At 41.4% G+C, this 22,412-nt stretch overlaps 1 protein-coding gene across 1 annotated transcript; it reads right to left on the minus strand.

Moving 5' to 3' along the window:
- Nucleotides 1-11,689: 11,689 nt before the first annotated feature.
- On the minus strand, nt 11,690-22,057 carry LOC113048377 (arachidonate 5-lipoxygenase-like). Its single transcript, XM_026210169.1, has 14 exons — nt 21,760-22,057; nt 19,148-19,346; nt 18,989-19,061; nt 18,105-18,227; nt 17,826-17,932; nt 17,501-17,673; nt 17,140-17,286; nt 16,854-17,051; nt 13,872-13,958; nt 13,279-13,457; nt 12,986-13,110; nt 12,760-12,860; nt 12,498-12,668; nt 11,690-12,394 (listed from the first exon to the last, which is right to left on the minus strand). The coding sequence occupies exons 1-14, from the start codon at nt 21,916-21,918 to the stop codon at nt 12,215-12,217; spliced, it is 2,022 nt and encodes a 673-aa protein (XP_026065954.1). The 5' UTR covers nt 21,919-22,057; the 3' UTR covers nt 11,690-12,214.
- Between the last annotated feature and the right edge of the window lie 355 nt (nt 22,058-22,412).

The raw sequence follows: 22,412 nt of genomic DNA on the forward strand, positions 1-22,412 counted from the left end.
AAAATATGGAGTGCCACAAGGATCCGTCCTAGGTCCCCTTCTATTTTCAATATACCTGTTGCCCCTTGGTAATATTATTAGAAAATATTGGATTAGTTTCCACTGTCATGCTGATGATATTCAGCTATAAATCTCAACGAGACCAGATTAAACTTCTCAATTATCTAAGCTAACAGAGTGTGTAAAAAAAATTTAAAATATTGAATGACCAATAATTTTATCTCATTAAATTTGGATAAGATTACAATTTGCAACTAGACTGATGTACTGTTACTGTTACTTCCTCTACAGTCAAAAATCTGGGTGTTATATTAGACAGCAATTTGTCTTTTGAAAATCATATTTCCCATGTTACAAAAACTGCATTCTTCCATCTTAGAAACATTGCCAAGCTACGAAACATGTTATCTGTTTCTGATGCAGAAAAGCTGGTTCATGCATTCATGACCTCTAGACTGGACTATTGTAATGCACTTCTAGGTGGTTGTCCTGCTTCTTCAATAAACAAGCTACAGGTAGTCCAAAATGCAGCAGCTAGAGTCCTTACGAGGTCAAGAAAATATGATCATATTACCCCAATTTTACAGTCTCTGCAATGGCTAACTGTTAAGTTCAGTATCAGTTACAAATTATCATTACTTACCTCTAAGGTCCTAAATGGTTTAGCCCCTGCCTACTTTACTAGCCTTATACCACACTACAACCCATCACGCTCCCTAAGGTAACAAACGCTGGACTTTTGGTAGTTCCTAGGATAGCAAAGTCCACTAAAGGAGGTAGAGCTTTTTCATATTTGGTTCCCAAACTCTGGAATAGCCTTCCTGATAATGTTCAGGGATCAGACAAACTCTCTCTTTTAAAATCTAGATTAAAAAGGTATCTATTTCCCCAAGCATTCGAATAATGTATCTCTTAAATTATGACTGCACTTGTATCTGATCAAATGCACATTCTTATTCTTCATCTTGGGTTAAACTAATTAATGTTACTTTGTTGGATCAGCAGCTATGCTAATGATGTCTCTATTTGTTCTCTGTTTTGCCTTGGGATTTACATCCCGTGGTAACTAGGATTTACACAAGCTCCAGTCTGGATCCAGAACACCTGAGAAGAGATGATGCTGACCCTCAGTAGACCCCAGATGATGCTGACCCTGAATCAACAACAGAACTAACAAATATTACTACAAGTGTGACTGCATCATATAATAATTGCTGTTACTAGTGTTCATCGTCTGGCTGACTACGTCTTGTATTAATTTTTTCTGAAAAATCCTGTCATACCTGCCCAAACTAACAGTCACCACTTATAAGCTACTACTAAATATTGTAGAAACTTAATTTTCTGTAAAGTTGCTTTGTAAAGATTTGTATTGTAAAAAGCGCTATACAAATGAAATTGAATTGAATTGAAAAAACGTGTAAACCACCCAGATAGTAGGGATGGGAGAAAAAAATTGTTTATCCAATGGATCGTGATTCTCTCTTCAAAGATTCTGATTTGATTCAGAACATTTCACAATCGATTCTGAGCTTGTTTATTTTTCCTGCATATGGTACGTGTGAGTGCTAAAAATGCGGTGGGATTCATTGCACAGAATTTGCGCTGTGAGACACGTGCACATTGCTGGACAGCCTGTGCTTCCACCTGCCTTGTTTTAATTTAGATATGGTTTAATTTATGCTGTTTGGAATGCAGTACTATTAGATGCATGAAACTCGGCCACTGACAGACTTTCACTTGAGCTTTGTGTTTGTTGTCCTGAAGCTCAATTATGTCTGTGGTTAAATGCACTTGAATTTTCGAATACTTTTATACAAAATGTATGTACACACAGTCAGTTATATTTTCAGAGCAGGAAAAAACATCTGATATCAAAATAAACCTGTGCATTAGTGTAAAGGCAGCCTGTTAAAGCTGACACCATCTATGATCTCATCGTAGCCATGTGCAGTAATATTGACAACTGAGAATGACAATAATGATAATCATAATTGAACTGAATTGTAAAACCAGTGAAGATTAACACCCTTATTTTTAAGATGCCAGTATTGACATACAGACATTCCAACTATAAACAAAAAGCATGTAATTGCAATTTTCTTTAAGTTCTAAAGATGGATTTGCAGAGCAGACGAATTAATTTGGGGAAAGATGTAGATCAAGAATCCTTTTGGAATCTGATCATGACCTTTCCTACAGAAAAGCATTAAAAACTGCTAGATCTGATTACTTTTCTTCTGTTTTATAAGAAAACAAACATAACCCCAGGTATTTATTCAATACAGTGGCTAAATTAACGAAAAATAATGCCTCAACAAGTGTTGACATTTCCCAACACCACAGCAGTAATGACTTTATGAAAGTGAAGTGACATTCAGCAAAGTATGGTGACCCATACTCAGAATTTGTGCTCTGCATTTAACCCATCCGAAATGCACACACACAGAGCAGTGAACACACACACACACTGTGAGCACACACCCGGAGCAGTGTTCATCATTTATGCTGCGGCGCCCGGGGAGCAGTTGGGGGTTCGATGCCTTGCTCAAGGGCACCTAAGTCGTGGTATTGAAGGTGAGGAGAGAACTGTACATGCACTCCCCCCACCCACAATTCCTGCCGGCCCGGGACTAGAACCTACAACCCTTCGATTGGGAGTCCAACCCTCTAACCATTAGGCCACGACTTCCCCTGAACTACTTTACTTCTAAAAATTACTTCTAAAATTGCAACCATTCAGCCATCAGCTGCACTATAGACCCCCTAAAGAACAGTTAACTCATTCTCTACTATAGGAGAGGAAGAATTGTATAAACTTGTTAAATCATCTAAACCAACAACATGTATGTTAGACCCTATACCATCTAAGCTCCTAAAAGAGGTGCTTCCAGAAGTCATAGGTCCTCTTCTGACTATTATTAATTCCTCATTGTTATTATGATATGTCCCCAAAACCTTCAAACTGGCTGTTATTAAGCCTCTCATCAAAAAAAACAGAACTTGACCCCAAAGAACTAGTTAATTATAGACCAATCTCGAATCTCCCTTTTCTGTCCAAAATACTAGAAAAGGTGGTATCCTCACAATTATATTCTTTCGTAGGGAAAAATGGTATATGTGAGGATTTCCAGTCAGGATTTAGCCCGATCGAAGAATCGTCTCATCTCGGCGGAGAGTGCATTAGAAGAATGGCATCTACGCTAATATTTGTCTGTTTCTCTCTTATTCCGAGGTCACCGTAGCCACCAGATCCAGTCTGTGTCCAGATCAGAGGGTCACTGCAGTCACCCGGATCCAGTACAAATCCAGACATGATGGTGGATCAGCACCTAGAAAGGACCTCTACCGCCCTGAAAGACAGCAGAGACCAGGACAACTAGAGCCCCAGATACAGATCCCCTGTAAAGACCTTGTCTCAGAGGAGCACCAGGACAAGACCACAGGAAACAGATGATTCTTCTGCACAATCTGACTTTGCTGCAGTCTGGAATTGAACTACTGGTTTCGTCTGGTCAGAGGAGAACTGGCCCCCCAACTGAGCCTGGTTTCTCCCAAGATTTTTTTCTCCATTCTGTCACCGATGGAGTTTCGGTTCCTTGCCGCTGTCGCCTCTGGCTTGCTTAGTTGGGGTCACTTCATCTACAGTGATATCGTTGACTTGATTGCAAATAAATACACAGACACTATTTAATCTGAACAGAGATGACATCACTGAATTCAATGATGAACTGCCTTTAACTATCATTTTGCATTATTGACACGTTTTCCTAATGAATGTTGTTCAGTTGCTTTGACGCAATGTATTTTGTTTAAAGCGCTATATAAATAAAGGTGACTTGAGTCCCTTAATCGGATCAGATCGTGAAGTGCCTGAAGATTCCCACCCCTACCAGAGAGGAACTTACAAGGCTGACAGATGATGCCATCACAACTGCCCTCCACTCAGCTCTCACCCATCTAAACAAAAAAGACTTGTCAGAATGCTGTTCATAGACTTCAGTTCAGCATTCAAGACAATCATACCTCAACAGCTCATTTACAAACTGATCCAGCTGGGACTCAACACTTTGCTGTGCAACTGTGTTATGATCAGGTACACTGATCACAACATAAGATGACCGCAAAGTCAGTTAGACTCGTTTATCTAGGGGATTTATTAATCAATTGAGTGAATTACAAACAAAACAGACAAAAATAAGAGGAAGATTATCCAAAATGGGACAAAAAGAATTGCAGGAAGATCAACAACAAGCGTGGATGCCAAGACTCAAGTCTCCTCTCCGTGGAGTGCCTCCGATTTTAAAGGGTGTCTCTCCGCCCACTCGTTAACGATCACACCTGTAGGGCTCGGAATTGTTCAATATCTTTCAATCCGGTGCCAATTTCAATACCTCAGTTTCGATACTGGTTCCTAACTATACTTTTTTTGATACCATATGTTTTAAAATCTATTTCAACATCAACACAAATACATTAAACACAAAACTTTTATTTTTCACCCTAATTAAAACAAATTCTGGTAACACTTCACACTCAGGATAACATTATTAATACAACTGGTTGTGCTTTCTGGATAGGGGTGCGCCAGCATCAATCTAATTAACATAGTTACCATGGTCTGGAACATTGTAAGGCCTCCATTACCTCATTAAAACAAAGTCCTGAAAAAAAACAAACATTATCAATGTTAATATAAGGTAAGGCAGAGCGGAATAAAGAGACTAATGACACATCTGCTTTTTCAGCAGCAATCAATTTTGTGCATGACAAGCATGCAGACTCCGTCATCATTTTATTTATTTTCTTTTCAGGCCCAGAAAGATCACTGGCCGATGACTCGGAAAATGTCTCAGACTCAAGATTCACAAATAAAGAATCGGACAGTTCATATTCAACAGGAGAAATAGAGCGCCCTCCTTTCCTTGACATAGCCTAATCACGAATGCAGGAAAAACATCTGGATTTTTCTCTACACACTCATGGTCTGCTGTTTTGCTAGGTACAGTAACAACTTGAGGGAGAACTTCTGAACTCACTCTGTAACACACATTACCACATGCCAAAGCATTGCCCAAAATAAAAGACGCCAGGAATGGTCAGAGATTCAGGGACACCAACCGCAACGCAAACTCAATATAAGTCTGATTCTTGGTTTTCTCACATTGGTGAAAGCGCTGTCGATAAGCTTCTGGGACAAGTAGGTAAATACAAAGAATAGCAGCCTTAACCACATCTTTACTTTGCTCAAGTGAAAGTGAACAATACACTTCTTCTGCCCTACCAGTTAAAACTAACTGAATTAACAAAGTTCATACTTCTTTCGGCCAATTTAAAGTTGATGCCACTTTCTAAAAATGCACAACCACAACCACACCATAATACTGACAAGTTGAGGAAAAAGTTAGACTCATGAATGGGCTAAAACCCCCGAAATCACTCAAACTAACAAGTTTAACTCATCCTCCAACTGCTTAAATACTACTTCATGCAGCGCACTATTAAATCACTATAACGACAGACAAAATAAGTGAGTACCAGAAGACTGGGAGATTCACTACTACACCCCAACCCCTACTTACCTATCCCAAAGAAAACCTAACTTAGCCTCACTAGTCTTCAGTGGATCCCCTACCCGGAGTACATTAAACGTTAAACTCGTGAGGACGTAGCAGACCGATTGCACAGTCTACCACAAAAATGATGGTTCTTACCAACAAGTCGCTCACAAAAATATGACTTCCTACCAGATTCAAAATGGACGAGCCCCCAAATGTTATGATCAGGCACACTTGTCACAACATAAGATGACCGCAAAGTCAGTTGGACTCGTTTATCTAGGGGATTTATTAATCAAGGAATAAATTACAAACAAAACAGATAATAAATAAGAGGAAGATTATCTACAATGGGACAAAAACTAATGCAGGAAGATCAACAACAAGCATGGATGCCAAAACTCAAGTCTACTTCTCTCCATGGAGTGCCTCCGATTTTAACACCTGCACACAATAACACATGAAAACATACTGCAAAGCAGCCAAACATTAATAGAGGAAACAAAGCCACCACAGGTAGTGGAGGGACGTATCACTGTTGGACTTTCTGACTGGTAGACCTCAGGCAGTAGGGGTCGGCAGCAACACATCCAGCACCATCAAACTGAACACTGGGCCCCCCCAAAGGATATGTGCTGAGCCCCCTCCTCTTCACTCTGCTGACCCATGACTGCACACTGTCACCCAACTCGAACCTCTTCATTAAGTTTGCAGATGACACAACTGTGGTGGGTCTCATTAGCAAAAAAGATGAGACAAACTACAGGAGTGAGGTGAGCTGCCTGGCCGGATGGTGCAGTGACAACAATATGGAGTTAATTGGTATTAACTAAAGTTCGGGGCAGGGGCATGCCCAAACAATCACCTAACTTCTAAGAACCTCCATATATATACCGGGCCACGCCACACCGCACTGCTAGTCTCGTTCTCTCGAAGGACAGGTGTACTTGCCTGGTCTGAATGGCGCGCTGTTTGATTCAATGTCACTGACAACACCTGACGATCACCTCTCATCATTCTGATCACAGTCTCTTTCAGAGCGGTCGCGTTCGATTGTGCACATTCTGGGCCACGAGCGCCCACTCACAGGCTCATCTCAGGCGGATTCCGAGCCGTTCCCGGCCTCCTTGCTCTCCTTCAGTGAGATCTGCGGGCCGAGTTTGCCATCATCACTTGCGTGGTGGACGCAGAAACTGAATTCTTGCTGCTTTCGCGGCCGCTCTCTCACGCTTCCTCAGCGCTCTCATTGCACGTCTTCTAGAATCCAGAGCCCAGGACGACTGAACCGTGGGTTGCCTAAACCCAAGGTATCCAATTAAAAGGTGCAGATAACAAACAGTTATTTCATCTGTATTTAGTTTCAATAAAACTTCTGTCATGACAAACTTTGAGCCCTCAGCACTTCCGGCAATTCCACTCTCCATCACACGTAACGTCACAGGAATTCTCCTCCACAGCATCAAACCACAGTGCCCCCTAGTGGCAGGCAAGATGTAATTCCACCTGCACTCATTCAACCTGATCTCTCTTCTCTCTGCTCACAGTTCGTTCATGAAACTCCACTCACAAACATTCTTTCATCCCAACATCCATTCCTATACCCTTCTTTTCAGGTGATTACAGCAATACGGCTCACAGCCCAAAGACACGCAGGCTGGTCAAATTGAACATTGGAAGATTATCCCCCTTGACTCGTATGTATTAAAGACTTGTGCACGGATTGATTTTATGTATTAACTGACTTTTGCCATGACATATAGCCTCATATGCTGGTATGGCTTTATAAGTAAATAGAAAACAATCAGCAATACGGCTCCATGTTTTCTAATAATTCTCTACAGCTACTTCTTAATTCCAGATGCCCATTCACCGTCCCTCACGCCACCCAAAACTAAAGGAGGGACACGTCTTCTGTATTCTTTAGTCTTCGCTCGTGCAGACCATCCGGTCTCCCTTCAACCTCCAATTCTATTTAAATCTTCTTTTCATTCTCTACCTCCCAACCTCCCTCTCTCACTGCATCTTGCAACACACCCCACTCACAAACATCCTTTCATCCGAACATCCTTTTTTCCACCCTAACTTCAGCTGTTTACAGGAATATGGACCTGTGTTTCTAATTATCTCTGACAAATCTGACATCCACCGTGTCATAATGTTGTTACTTCTGCTCAAATAGCATTATTAAATCTGCAGCTATCACCACCACCACCACGGCGGTACCTCATTCAGTGGTACGATCATTCAGCTACAACAGCACCGCCACCAGCGCCTCAGGCTAAACGATAATACAGCTACAACAGCGCTGCCAGCAGCGCCTCCGGTGCAATGATCATTCAGCTACAGCAGCACCAACACAGCAGAGCCTCAGGCGAACGGTCATACAGTTAACAACCGCACAACCAAGGCAGCGCCTCAGTGGAAGAGCCGGCCAACCACACCACCATGGTGGCACCTCAGGCGGACATCCCGCAGCTAACAACAGCACCACCACAGCAGCACCTCAAGTGGACGAGCTTCTAACGGCAGCTGCAGTGACACGACTTACTGTCCGGCTCTTTCATTCAAAAGGTGGGGCTTTCTGCGATTAAGTGACCTATTGAGAATTGCATGTTCTATAGTTCTTACTCACACAGACCAGCCGGTCTTCTTCAACCTTCAATTCTATTTCCAAACCTCTTTCCGTTCTCTCCCTGCATCTTGCAACACACCCCACTCACAAACATCCTTTCATCCCAACATCCCTTCTTCCACCCTTCCTCTCTCCCTACCTTCCCTGCCCCCCCCCATATCCTCTCATCACAACATCCCTTCTTCCACCCTTCCTCTCTCCCTACCTTCCCTACCTCCTACCCCCTCCTATATCCTCTCATCTCAACATACCTTCTTCCACCCTTCCTCTCTCCCTACCTTCCTTACCTCCTCCCCCCTCCTATATCCTCTCATCCCAACATCCCTTCTTCCATCCTTCCTCTCTCCCTACCTTCCCCTACCTCCTCCATCCTCCTATATCCTCTCATCCTCAACCCCCCCCCCCCACTCAAAGACATCCTTTCATCCCATCATCTTTTCTTCCACCCTTACTTCAGCCACTGTCAAGGCTGCCTCTCGTCTACAGGCGCATTCACACCTGCACATACCGTGACGGAGCCACACGAGAAACTCCTGCTCTTGTAACCCTACAACACCAGCAGACTGACTTGCAAAGCACCTCCGCACGCCTATCAAGAACCTGACATGGTCGCCAGGTCACTAGCAGAAGAGACTGTATTAAATCAACTTATCCTCTTTCAATGTCACTCTCATTCCAACCATTAACCATACCACAACCACAGAATACTCATTCACTTGGTAAGCCACGGAGCTGGCCGACCAAAGCTGATACCACTAAATGCCAAGTCTTGCCTATCCATCATGAATCCGGTGAGGCTTCTGGGATGGTGCTGTTAATTCATTGTGATCCTCAATTGTTTGCAGAAGCAGCCCTAGGATGTTGGCCTCTTTCCCGAAGCTACAAAGGATTCTTATTAGCAACCACAGTCTGCTTACGTTCTTCACCTCCTCGAAGACTTCAGATAGTCGCACCTTCATCTGCACCTCCATAATGAGGATATCCACACTAATCTACATCTCTCATCTGGCTGCATCTAACTGTATATGGATGCAACACCCTCAATAGACTTCGGCAATTAACATGGTGGCTGCTGGGTTGATTCTGAACAGCCTCCAGAATTCAGTTCCTACAATCCACAGTCAAGAGCAGTCTCCACAGCATTATGAAACATATCCCATAGTCATAACAGCCATCCTTGGGGGTTTGAATAGTCCGAATCTGCTCATCCACTCAGACGATGCAGTAGAAATTGAAACCATAAACAAGGGATGATTATGTTTGGCAGTTATGCAATTCATGCATAGGCCACTTAATCTACTCAACAACAATTCCTCCTCCAAGCAACTCTTATACCATGACTCCTTAATCTCGTAAACCGGCTCTTCATCTCGTTTCCCATTTCAGAAGTTAGACTAGGCTCCGGAATAAATGCGTCTCTCGCCGGTCATACCACAGACCAAAAACCAAATAGGCTTTCCAAGAAGCCATTATTAATTGCCTTAATCCAAGCATGATCTCCAGGATACCACTCTGCCTGGAATTGTCTCAATGCTTCCGTTCCCATCAACCGACCCACCGTCCATCTACAACTTAATATCATACAGTCATTCCTTCTTCAGATCCCCACATGCATTTAAACCTATTTGAGGGATCATCTATTCCTTTGAATAACCACTGGCTGCGATTGCCCAGCTTCTCTCATCCTCACACATTCATACTTCTAAAGGCTTACGAAAACAAGAACCTGCATTAACCATTTAACGCCTGAACTAATCAGCCTCTGCATCCTCTCTGTATGATCGGGCATTCCGAGCGCACACTTGAGTCAGCTCTTCCCAAATTTGGGGGTCCTCATTGTCTGGCCTAAATATATTCTAGAGACAGTACCCCCACCCTGAGTCTCTCTGAGCCCTCAATTCAAAATGCCCTGATCAACCTGACCTCCATCCCATTCCCTCGACCCCTTCATCCTTTCTACTCTTCCCCAGCTTCTTAGTTTGTTTGTGGCGTGATCCTAGCTTGTGAACTTTGTCTGAACTTGGAGAAGACGAAGGAGATTGTTGTTGACATCAGGAGAGCACAAACTCAGCACGTTCCTCTGACCATCAACGGTGCAACTGTGGCGAGAGTGAGCAGCACCAACCAAGTTCTTGGGTGTGCACATCACAGAGGACTTCTTCTGGACTGAAAACAGCAGCACTGGCCAAGAAATCACAACACCGTCTCTTACTTCCTCCACAAACTGAGAAGAGCCAGAGCCCCCCCCCCCCTCTGCATCACAGGTGATCCCACACACCTGTCACACAGCTTCAGTCTGCTGCCATCAGGGAGGAGACTGTGGAGTATCCAGGCCAGGACCAGCAGACTGAAGGACAGCTTCATCCACCAGGCTGTCAGGAAGCTGAACTCGTTCCTGACCTTGTCCCCCTCCCTTCTTTTGCCTCAGGCACCACTTAACTTCCCTTCTTCCCCCATTCGGAAATATTTTAGCTACATAAAGTATGATGTTGACCAAAAACAGGTACTTTGTTGGGAGTGGCGTGCAGCTGTTGTCCAAACTGAAAAACTATATTGGATGCGTTTACCAGTGTTACACCATAAAAGAAGGTTTCCAAATGGCAGAAAGAATAATATTTTGCAATAACATTTCACCTAGCGAAAGACATGGTACCAAGTAACACTGTTACCAACTTGGGTTTTACAAACTTGTTCCAGTCACTCCACAAGCATTATGTTATAAAACCACGTACTTCCCAGAGCTGTGCAACAAATGCAAGGCACAAGGAGGTATCACAAGTGTAACTTGTGGTACAGTCGAACAATAGAGCCCTAAGTAAATCTGACCATACACTTTATTGATTGAAGTCACTGTATGCAAAGCTAGCTCCCGAACAGCCAAAAACATTTACCAATTAACTGCAGTTTGTAACTAAAGAGAACATTTTTGAGAGAATAAAACCCATTTTGGCTTCTGACTTTAATGAAAATGTCAATGTTGCTTCAACATACATCAAACCTTTAACATTAAATCTCAATCAAATTTATGGTTTGTCTGGGTCATCACGTCCAACTCTTTATTTTCTTAATCATGCATGTTTCTTGATTACTCTTGGGTGTATATAACTTAGATATATTTCCATACCACAAAATACATGTAGCAGAACCTATAACAATAGACACATTATACCATGGTAATGATATCTACCATCAAACCACCCACCCCTACTTTCGACGCGCATTTCTGAATCTATGTATGGACTCCGCTATTTCAAGAAATCCATATGATCATATTGGTGTGTTTAGACATGTACTTCAGACACAAGTATTGTTATTATTTGTATCTTAATGCCAAAATGTCTTATTTGTGTTACAGTTAGATTTGTATGGAAGATATCCAACCTCTCAGATGCCGAATCCTACCAGCAAATCTCCATTTTGCCAACCAGTAATACCTGTCAACAGCAAGTCTTGTCTGGTAACCAAAGCAAATTTGACGAGCAGAAAGCAGGAGACAAAGTGATGGTAAAAATGAGCAGAATTGGTTTAATTTAGACTTACCAGTACAGTACAAATCCAACAAGTGTTATTTTGTTACGAAAACCCAACAATCATAAGATAGAAAGTAAATAATAAGTAAGTAATATAAAATATATAAAAACATAAAATTTAAGACAATTTAAGAATAACAAAATTATGGATAAATGATGAAAAGTCATAAATGTAACACGATTAAATTCTAAATCAAATGACAACTACATGAATGAATAATGATTATAAAAACTACATTTGTTTGTATGTTTTCAGATGGTTGCTCTCCTGAAGTAACACTTTCCCACAGGGTGCTGATGAGAATCCCTAAATGCATCACATTTCAATTACTGTGAATGTTGATTGCTTATTTCTTTGGTTTTATTTTGTATAGACATTCAATTCTTTGTGTATTCACTTGTGTTTTTGATGTGAGTGTGTGTGATGTATTATTTTCATCCAGATTACTATTTTCACTAAAATCCTTAAACACACATTTCCCAGAGTTGTTCTCTCAGATGGCGACGCTGTTGGGGATTCTGTCTGGAGACAGATACCAATAAGGCAATTTCAGTTTTTCATTTCGGTTCTTGATGATGTTGGTTACTTCAATTAATTTCTTGCGGAAAGTCGTAGTGGCTTCAATGACTGGTTGCTCAGTGAAGTAGTTGTCTGGATACACACCTAAAAACAGCTGGGGGAAGATTTGGACAAAATAAGGAGTTTGCTGGAAAATGTTTTCTTTGTTTTGTGTTGCAAGTATATTAAAACTAGTTCTGAATAATCAGTCATCAAACCTCTCCGTCCTGGAACTGACTGAGGGCCCAGACCGCTCCTAGATGCCAACTGGCACGTCCACGGTCCGGCAGACTCTCCATGATGTACTTCATATCCACCTGGCCCTTCTGTGTGGGAGGAGGCTTCCTCATGGTGGAAGGACTGTTGGGGACCCAGGCAAACCAGTCAAACTGGAACACGGGAAAGACACACAGAGATCAGTCAACAGATACTAACCCAGGCAGAGTTCAGATTGATCCAGAAAAGAGTGCATCATCCCACCTGTCCGAAGTTAACAGCAGCATGTTGTGCTGAAGCTGTGAAAATCACAACAGTCATGTACTCGACCAACTGCTCTCGAGTTTTCAGGAACTCTGGGAATTCTGTGAATATTGGTAACAGTTTGACTTATATGCAATGAAATTTTACATTTTGTACGCCATGCAAACACAATACATATGCCATCACAAGAACATGCAAACTTGTGTTAAATCAATCCTGAACTCACCACCATTCTGGGGACAGTTCTTCATACCAGAGAAACAAACATCTTGAACAAATGCCTGGATTTCCTCGTCCTCCTGAACAGACTCATCACTGCTGTAGTAGATCCTGACCACATCAGAAACGAAACTGGAGGAAGATCAAGAGCAACGATGAATCAGCAGATTCAAAAATAAATCCTGGCATCAAATGGTTTACTTGTTAATTCATTGTCATTAAATATCACCATTAGCATTTGAACATCTTTTGTGTATTTTTTTTTTTTTTTACAACATTTTTGTGTATTTTATCAGTTACCTTCTCACTGCCTCCCAGACCATCATACCATCATCTCTATAGTAGTAGTTGGGCAGCTCGTCCTTGTTGTCCACTCCTCGAGCTTTCACAGACTCAGGAAAGCACATGGACTTGTAGGTTAAAGTCTTCATGGCCTTATTAATCACTTCAACAACTGCAATCCCACCGGTGCCGTTAGCCTTCGAGGAAGAACACTAGTGATTATTTTTCTGTCTCAGATTACATTTTGTAAATGCTTGTTTAAAGAAGTGCAGTCAATTTAAAGCCACAGCCTACAGCTAGAATCGGTGGTGAGAATAAAATCAATGCAGCATATCATAATATTCAAGTCTAATGGGGTTTTGATTTTGGCCTATTGTAGCACCTCTACATATTAATATTTAATTTATGTCAGTACCATGTAAAAAGTGAAAGTAATTAGTAAGCATTTCAAATTTTTATCTCTTAAAACTTATGTTAACTCCATCTCCCAGAATGCTGTGCTGGACTCGTTCATTATTTCCTGTTCTCTTCATGTCTGGTCAGTGCATTTGATGCACAAGGAGGTAGGAAATATAGGAATATAGGAATATTAAATTAAAATTAAAAGATACCTTCTCAAAGACTCCAGATTCACTGATTAGTTTTTCACGAGCTGCAGTGTTGATGGCAACGGTGTAACGTACATGAGGGATCAGCAACTGTGAGGAGAAAATGAAGCATTTAAAAAATAAGTCCGGAAGTAAGACACTGAAATGAGTGGCCTGGGGCCGGTTTCACAAAGATAGACTTTGACTATGACTTAGATATAGTTGATAGTCAGACTTCAGATAGACATCTAATTCAGACCATTGCACAAAGCACTTAAGACTCTGACTATCTCAAGTAGGACTACACTGCAGTGCATTCTGGGTAAAATAAGACACTTTTCAAAACAAAGAAGCATGGCGGATCGAGTAAGCGCATTTAACCGGTCAGTTCAGTTTACCCCAGCAGAAAATATGCGTTTGTTGGAGGAGTATAATAGTTACAAGGACATTTTACTAGGGAAATTTAGCGGAGGAGAATGTAGTAACAAGAAGAAATGTTTAATTTGGAAAAAGATTTCCGCGACAGTAAACAGCATTAATCCGACCGTTGAGCGCAGCGTTAAAGACGTACAGAAAAGATATAAAAACATGGTGCAAGATGCCAAAAAGGAAATATTTAAGAGGAAATACCCAAAAACGGGAGGAGGACCCCAAGAGAAACTTAAAGACACCACTGAAATGGTGATGAATATATATGGTGGACAGTCGCCGATGTTCTGCGAGGCAGTGGTGGAGGAGCCGGCTGAGAGACGTGAGGGGACAGGAGATGAAGAGTCTGAGTCAGCGTCAGCTACAGCTACAGCTCCTGGTCCCATGGGTTGCACAACGGTGTTCAGAGGAACCACCATGTCAATGGTGCTAGACAAACAATACAGGAATCTTCAACTGGAAGAGAGGAAATTGCTGCTAGAGATTGAAGTTTTACAGCTTCAGAGAGATCAATTAAAATTAGAGCTTCACAAACAGTCGCTGGAGTCCTGAATCTTTGAGTAGTCTACTAATTTATTTAATAATTTATTGAACGAACAGTATATCACTTGTTTTGTGAGTTAATAGTTTTTCAGTTTATATAGTAAGTTGTACTTTTAATAACCTTGAAGATTTTGATATGAATGAAATGAGACTTGAATGTAATTTATAGAATAATTTATTGAATGAACAGTATGTCACTTGAGAAACCTTAAAAAATAAATTTTTATATTTATTAAGTTGTTTGCTACTCATTTAAGCCTAATAGGTAAAGACAGGCAACATGATTTTTTCAATGTTTCAGACATTGAAAATCCTGTCAACGTACATCTGACGCACATATCGACCAGTTCCATTCTGCTCCTCTAAATCTTCTCTATCCTCCAGTTCATTGAGATTGTCATCTCTGATATCCTCACCTTCAGGCTCAGGAAGCCGGAGATCCCTAATGATTAATTAAATAAATAATTTTGATTATAGTTTAGAAGCATGTTGGTAAATAGTAATTCAATTAGGCCTATTGAAAATGGATGGCAATGTGGATTTTGTTTTCAGGTAGGCCTACCTCGCTATGTTATGCAGCACTACAGTTGCACAGATGATGTTACACACTCTGTCAGGTGCCATTCGCAATTCCCCATGTAGGCAATGAAAACGCCTCTTCAGTACACCAAATGCCCGCTCTACAGTGTTACGAGTTGAACAGTGTGCTGTGTTGTAGTTTCTCTGTGCAAGTGTAGTAGGATTCAGGAAGGGAGTAAGGAGCCAAGGTTTTAGAGGGTAGCCCGAGTCCCCCAACAGGACCCCATCGATAATGCCTTGCTCAAATGCTAGACAGAGTTGAGAATTTTGCAGAATTCGAGAGTCATGAAGGGATCCAGGCCAGCGGGCCACACAGTGGAGGAACCGGAGATCAGAATCACAAACAGCCTGAATGTTTAGGCTGTGATATCCTTTTCTATTGACAAACAAATGTTCATGAGCAGGTGGAGCCTGGATTCTGACATGTGTCCCATCAATTGCTCCAACAACATTGGGAAATCTTGCTATGCTGAAGAACCCTCTTTTGAGTTTGTTCAGCTCAGCCAGTACTTCAGCTAATTCATCTGTCAGACTCAGTATAACTTCTTTGGGCAAACGAAACCGACTGATGAAGTCCTCATTATTATACATTTCCAGTAGGTTACTGCGGTCCCTAAAAACACTTTCCCTTCTCATAGCTCTCTCCATAACGTTGTCACCAAACCACAAATTATGAGCCATTTTCCCCTTTTCTCTTGGCTGTTTGTTTCTGCTGGTTGCCAAGGTAACAGAGTCTTAGACCTAAGTTAGCCTGGGGGTAAGGTGTCTAATTTTTTTGGTCTAAATTAAGTCAGTCTTTATCTTTGTGAAACAGTCTAACTTGCATTAGACTAGTCTATGAGTAAATTTTAGACTTGTCTAACACTATAGACCGGTCTGAATAGCTTTGTGAAACCGGCCCCTGGAGTGCTTTATTGCCTTCAGTGTTTGGCTTCATACCAAAATCATTGTAACACCTGCCTAGAGTGCCTAGTTGCTTTTATAGCAAGAGCAATATAATAAAGGACACCATTGTATTTTACAATGATTTGAACACACTTCATCCAAATAGAATTCAGAAGTAATTCAGAAACAGGAAAATGTATGTTGCATGTTATACCCTTGAGATACTTAGTCAATTTTATTAATGAAGGACACAAAAACCATGATTAGATCCTGGAAAAACAAGAACCTGTGTGTAATCTAGTACTGTAAACACATTAAATGGGTAAACACATGCTTTGTCTGGACATTAAATAATGGCATATACCAGTAAAGGGAGTACCACAAAATCTTGTTGTGTGACTCAATTTAATAAACTCCTCCATAAATAAATGGGAAACTCCTAAAAAAGTAACTGTATCTATGCCTTTTTATCACTAATGTTTCACTGCATGTCATTAGCCATAAAGCCAAAAGAGTGTTAATAAATCTTCCTATAAATCTCATATCAATGAAAGCGTTGAAGGATGCTACCTTGTATATGGGATGGACTGCAGAGAGCTGTCTGTACATGGCGATGGTAAAAACCTCAGAGGTCAGATGTGTCCTCAGAAGGTGTGTGACCAGCTGGTGTACATTGAAGTCGGAGCATTTCACCCACATCTTGGCCAGCATCCAGTCGTACTGATCATCGCTTGGGAGAAAGACCTCTGCGGTGGTCTGACGTCTGAGCTGTTTCAGAGAGAAAAGGTGTATTTGGTAAAAACTCCAACACTTAGTTCAAGCACCAATTTTTTTACTAGAGTATTTCTGCAGGCACCTGAATAGCAATCGGTAGAATTTCATTCTGTCTGTTCTTGTACAGCAGACAGAAGGGAGCAGCCAAATACTGCTGGGTATCTGGGTCTGTGGCGTTGGGTTGCACTCCCTCCAGTATTGCATAGTCTGCTATGTAGAGGTTTCCTTCCTGTAGCAGAGAGATGTTTAGTGTTGGACACTGGAGAAATTGTAATCTATTCACATCCAGAATTGAACACTGCTACAGGTTTCTTTGTGGCACATCATCCAAACTCCATCCAGACAACATCCTGAACTCTGCTGCACACCTGCTCACTCACTGCTTGTCCTCAAAAAAAGCCACATTTGTATTTTTTTTATAAATGTTTTGTTTTTCTTCTGACCTTCAATTCCTCATGTAGTGTGAGACCTCTATCCAGGGATCTTTCCACCATCTCCTGTGTGACTGCAAAGTTGTCTGGAAGATTCATGCACTTACTGATCATCACAGGATTGCAGCCGTTCAAGAACTGATAGCCAAACATTAAGTCCTCATTCCAGTTCTGCATCACATGTTCTGTCAAAGGGAATAATAAAGTCAGCTGCCAGTGAGTTTAAGAGTATGTGTGTCTCAGTCTGTTTACATTTACACTCACTCAATAGATGGCTTGTTTTAGTATTAGAGAAAAGTGAATAAAAATAAAGAACTAAAGAAGAAACCATTCAAACCTGACACCGTGTTCTTGATTTTCACAAATATTTTTCTGAAATCTTCAATATAGGTCCAAGAGGACTGGAACAATTTCATAAATTCATTAAGACCAAGATTGGCAATCCTGAAAGAGAAGATTGTAACAAGAACAAATCAATGCTCATAATGTCTGGTTCAGCTACACTTGATTCTCCATTTATTTGAAGATATTTCCTAGCAATAGTCACAGGAAATCAATAGCATGCATATCTGCTTGTGATACGTGCAAAGAGATGAACACAAATGGTGTAACCTACGCTTCAATGAAATTCAAAGAGAAGTCCACAGATTTTGCCGTTTCAAACTGAATGTCCAAAGGAAGTTCACTGCTTGTGTTGGCATCGATGCTCAGGGGGAAACCAGTGCGCCACTCCTTCCACCTTCAAGAAACAGCTAAATTAATCTCTCAGTTGTTTGGTGAATTATTTTAGGTGATATGAAAAGTTTTTATTCACCCACAACACAAGGCTTGGTATAGTGTTAATGTTGTAAGTTGTCACCCGCCAAAGGTGAGAGGGGAAATGGTTAAAAATGATATACCACCTCTGACAGCCCTGCTGAAAAAAACAGCATATGCTGATCAGGTATGTTTTTATGCTGGAATGCCAGTTTATGCTGGTCCTTTTGCTGGTTTATGCTCGTCCTTTTGCTGGTTTATGCTCGTCCTTTTGCTGGTTTAGCTGGTCCTTTTGCTGGTTTATGCTGGTCCTTTTGCTCTTTTATCCTGATCCTTTGCTGGTTTGAGGACCAGCAAAAAACCAGCAAAAGAACCAGCACAAACCAGCAAAGGACCAGCATAAACCACCAAAGGACCAGAATAAACCAGCAAAAGAACCAGCACATGACCAGCAAAGGACCAGCATAAACCAGCAAAAGGACCAGTATGAACCAGCAAAGGACCAGCATAAAACAGCGAAAGGACCAGCATAAACCAGCAAAGGACCAGAATAAACCAGCATCCCAGCATCAAAACATATTTAAACAGCATATGCCGTTTTTTTCAGCAGGGTGGCGCTGGTGCGAGACCAAACAGTCTTTTGGCTGTGCACATAGAGGCAGGATGGCATGAAGGTGTAACAAATTAACAAATGATTAAATATCTGTTGAATGTTTACACCGAATAGTAACTGTGGCATCAAACCTGAACATTCGTTGTCTGGATTCCAGCTCCATGCGCCTGATCGCTTTCATATTATCATCCTGAGGTAATCGACCTAAATGTACATGCACAAATACATACATAATTATACACAAACAACAGTAGTTGAGACAGGCTTCATTCGGTCGAGATGGGACTCACCCTTGGCATCTCGAAGAACCACTTCCTGTTCATTTGCTATCCAGCGATAGCAGGGGAACTCGAAGTGTTCCCCAGACGGAGTCGTCACATTGATGCATCTGCAGTACCACTGATCATTGAACAAGAATTTCCCCTTCTGAAGTTTCACCAGCACTATGTCTCCAAGGATCTCCTTCACGCTGACGTCGACAGATGCCACCTTTAACAACAGCTTCTGTTAGCCACAACTGAATCACACGGCTTGTGTGCAAACATTAACTGAAGAATCATGTCCAATGATTCCAAAAGTACCACCCTAATTATCACTGGATTGGTGATATAAACATGTATTTAAACTTGATCATCTGACAGAGGGATTTAAATTACTGTGAGTAAGTGGACGAGTGAGGAAGTTTGTGGAAGCATTGATTGGGAAAAATGGGCAGTGTTGAGGAATAAAGCAATAAGCCATGGTTTACAGTGAATTTATAACAGCTAAGGGGCGCTGTTAGTTATTCCATATATATAGCAGGGTTTCACAAAATAAAACAAAGCAAATAAAATTTTATGTTATTAACAAAAACTGTATTCTTCTATTCTGTATAACAACTATGTAGCTAAGGGGCATTGTTAGGAATGAGGAAAATAAACAGAAATGTTATGTTTATCTAGTCATTTTTGTTTATTAGAAGGATTGATCATCGAAAGACAGCAGCAAATATACCGGTTAATAAAATAGATTTAAATACAAGAGTGTTATTTAACATGTTTGCATCCTGATGCATGATGTCCTTCATTTTGAGGAATACTGAATCTGTTTTTGTGTGAATGAGATGAGGAAATACATGCTGACATTAGTCTAGAACTACAGTATCACCCTGTTCACACAGTGCACACAACGCATCTGAACTCACTCCTGATTCCTCTCGAACTACAGTATCATCCTGTTCATGCAGCGCACACAACGCATCTGAACACATTCCTGATTCCTCTCAAACTACAGTATCACCCTGTTCATGCAGCGCTCACAACGCATCTGAACTCACTCCTGATTCCTCTTTAACCACAGTATCATCCGGTTCACGCAGCGCTCACAACACATCTGAGCTCACTCCTAATTCCTCTTTAACCACGGTATCATCCTGTTCACACAGCGCACACAACGCATCTGAACACATTCCTGATTCCTCTTAAACTACAGTATCATCCGGTTCACGCAGCGCACACAACACATCTGAACTCACTCCTGATTCCTCTCGAACTACAGTACCATCCTGTTCACACAACGCATCTGAACTCACTCCTGATTCCTCTCGAACTACAGTATCATCCTGTTCACGCAGCGCACACAACGCATCTGAACTCACTCCTGATTCCTCTTAAACTACAGTATCATCCGGTTCACGCAGCGCACACAACACATCTGAACTCACTCCTGATTCCTCTCAAACTACAGTATCATCCGGTTCACGCAGCGCACACAACGCATCTGAACTCACTCCTGATTCCTCTCAAACTACAGTATCATCCTGTTCACACAGCGCTCACAACGTATCTGAACTCACTCCTGATTCCTCTCAAACTACAGTATCATCCGGTTCACGCAGCGCTCACAACACATCTGAGCTCACTCCTGATTCCTCTTTAACCACGGTATCATCCTGTTCACACAGCGCACACAACGCATCTGAACTCACTCCTGATTCCTCTCAAACTACAGTATCATCCTGTTCACGCAGCGCTCACAACGCATCTGAACTCACTCCTGATTCCTCACAAACTACAGTATCATCCTGTTCACACAGCGCTCACAACACATCTGAACTCATTCCTGATTCCTCTCAAACTACAGTATCATCCTGTTCACCCAGCGCACACAACGTATCTGAACTCACTCCTGATTCCTCTCGAACTACAGTATCACCCTTTTCACACAGTGCTCACAGCGCATCTGAACTCACTCCCAATTCCTCACAAACTACAGTATCATCCTGTTCACACAGCGCTCACAACACATCTGAACTCATTCCTGATTCCTCTCAAACTACTGTATCATCCTGTTCACCCAGCACACACAACGCATCTGAACTCACTCCTGATTCCTCTCAAACTACTGTATCATCCTGTTCACCCAGCACACACAACGCATCTGAACTCACTCCTGATTCCTCTCAAACTACTGTATCATCCTGTTCACCCAGCACACACAACGCATCTGAACTCACTCCTGATTCCTCTCAAACTAGAGTATCATCCTGTTCACACAGCGCTCACAACACATCTGAACTCATTCCTGATTCCTCTCAACATGAGGACAGGAGAGCTGTCAATCAATACATGCAAAACAAAGTGACTGACATTACTTATTTGAAAAGAAATTATCTTGTACATTAAAAAAGTAATGTGTTATATAAAATTTCATGATTTGCTGACTGAGACTAATCACTTTTTTTAAAAAAGTCTTAAATGACAGCCATAATTAAATGAGAGTGATAAAACATATCTGACAAGGATTAGACATCAATAAATAAATGGAATAACTTCAAGTTTAAACACTGAACAACCTGTAGGCTACTGTTCAATACATAACAAAGCTGTTTCCACTGAATTTTTAAGGGGAAAACTATTCTTACCGATCCTCTTGCAAAGCTGTCAAAGAAGGATTTGTCCAGGAGAGTCTGGTCACTGCATCTCTCCAAGCCCACCAGCGTCAGGTAAATGTAATCATTCGTTCCAGCAAACTCCTGATTGCCAGTAGTGACAGACACCGTGTACGTGAACATCCTGCTCATATGTGAACACAAGTACAACAGACTAGTTGTGATGATGTCCCGAACACGAACGAATCTTTCTATTTAAGCGGTTCTTTTTAGCGAACCGGAAGAACCAGTTCACCAATTCGGACTGAAACGTTTGAAACCGTTCGAGTCTCCAGTAAACTCTAATCCACAAATTACTTCAATTATTCAAATTTTAACGTGGCCGACACGCCCTCTGGTTGAAACCAATATCCCGGAGTAATTGATTAACTCAAACGGTAAGCTGAGTGAACTGCTTGAACCGGTTGATTCGGTTTTCGGATCTCAGTTACTCTCAACCGAAAACCGTTTCAAGAGGACGAAAAGCATTATCCAAGTATTTTATTAAACATCAAAAATGTTGATTATATAAATATATTATATTTTATTTAGTTCATTTTTTAAAAAGATAAATCTGTGCACTTTGTTCAGTTGAAGATTCGGTTAAAGGGCAAAGGGATTTGTCATGAATGTTGGACCATAATTAA

Source organism: Carassius auratus, chromosome 29, assembly GCF_003368295.1.
Source record: "Carassius auratus strain Wakin chromosome 29, ASM336829v1, whole genome shotgun sequence".
NCBI lineage: Eukaryota > Metazoa > Chordata > Actinopteri > Cypriniformes > Cyprinidae > Carassius > Carassius auratus.

What these genes read in the sequence shown, in the direction of transcription:
- LOC113048377 (XM_026210169.1), bottom strand. Translation starts at nt 21,918, where the DNA reads ATGAGCAGGATGTTCACGTACACGGTGTCTGTCACTACTGGCAATCAG. An exon ending in TTCTACCGATTGCTATTCAG is followed by an intron (nt 17,052 to 17,139) that starts GTGCCTGCAGAA and finishes TCTCTGAAACAG; the next exon opens with CTCAGACGTCAGACCACCGC. An exon ending in CTGCTGTTAACTTCGGACAG is followed by an intron (nt 12,669 to 12,759) that starts GTGGGATGATGC and finishes CCCGTGTTCCAG; the next exon opens with TTTGACTGGTTTGCCTGGGT.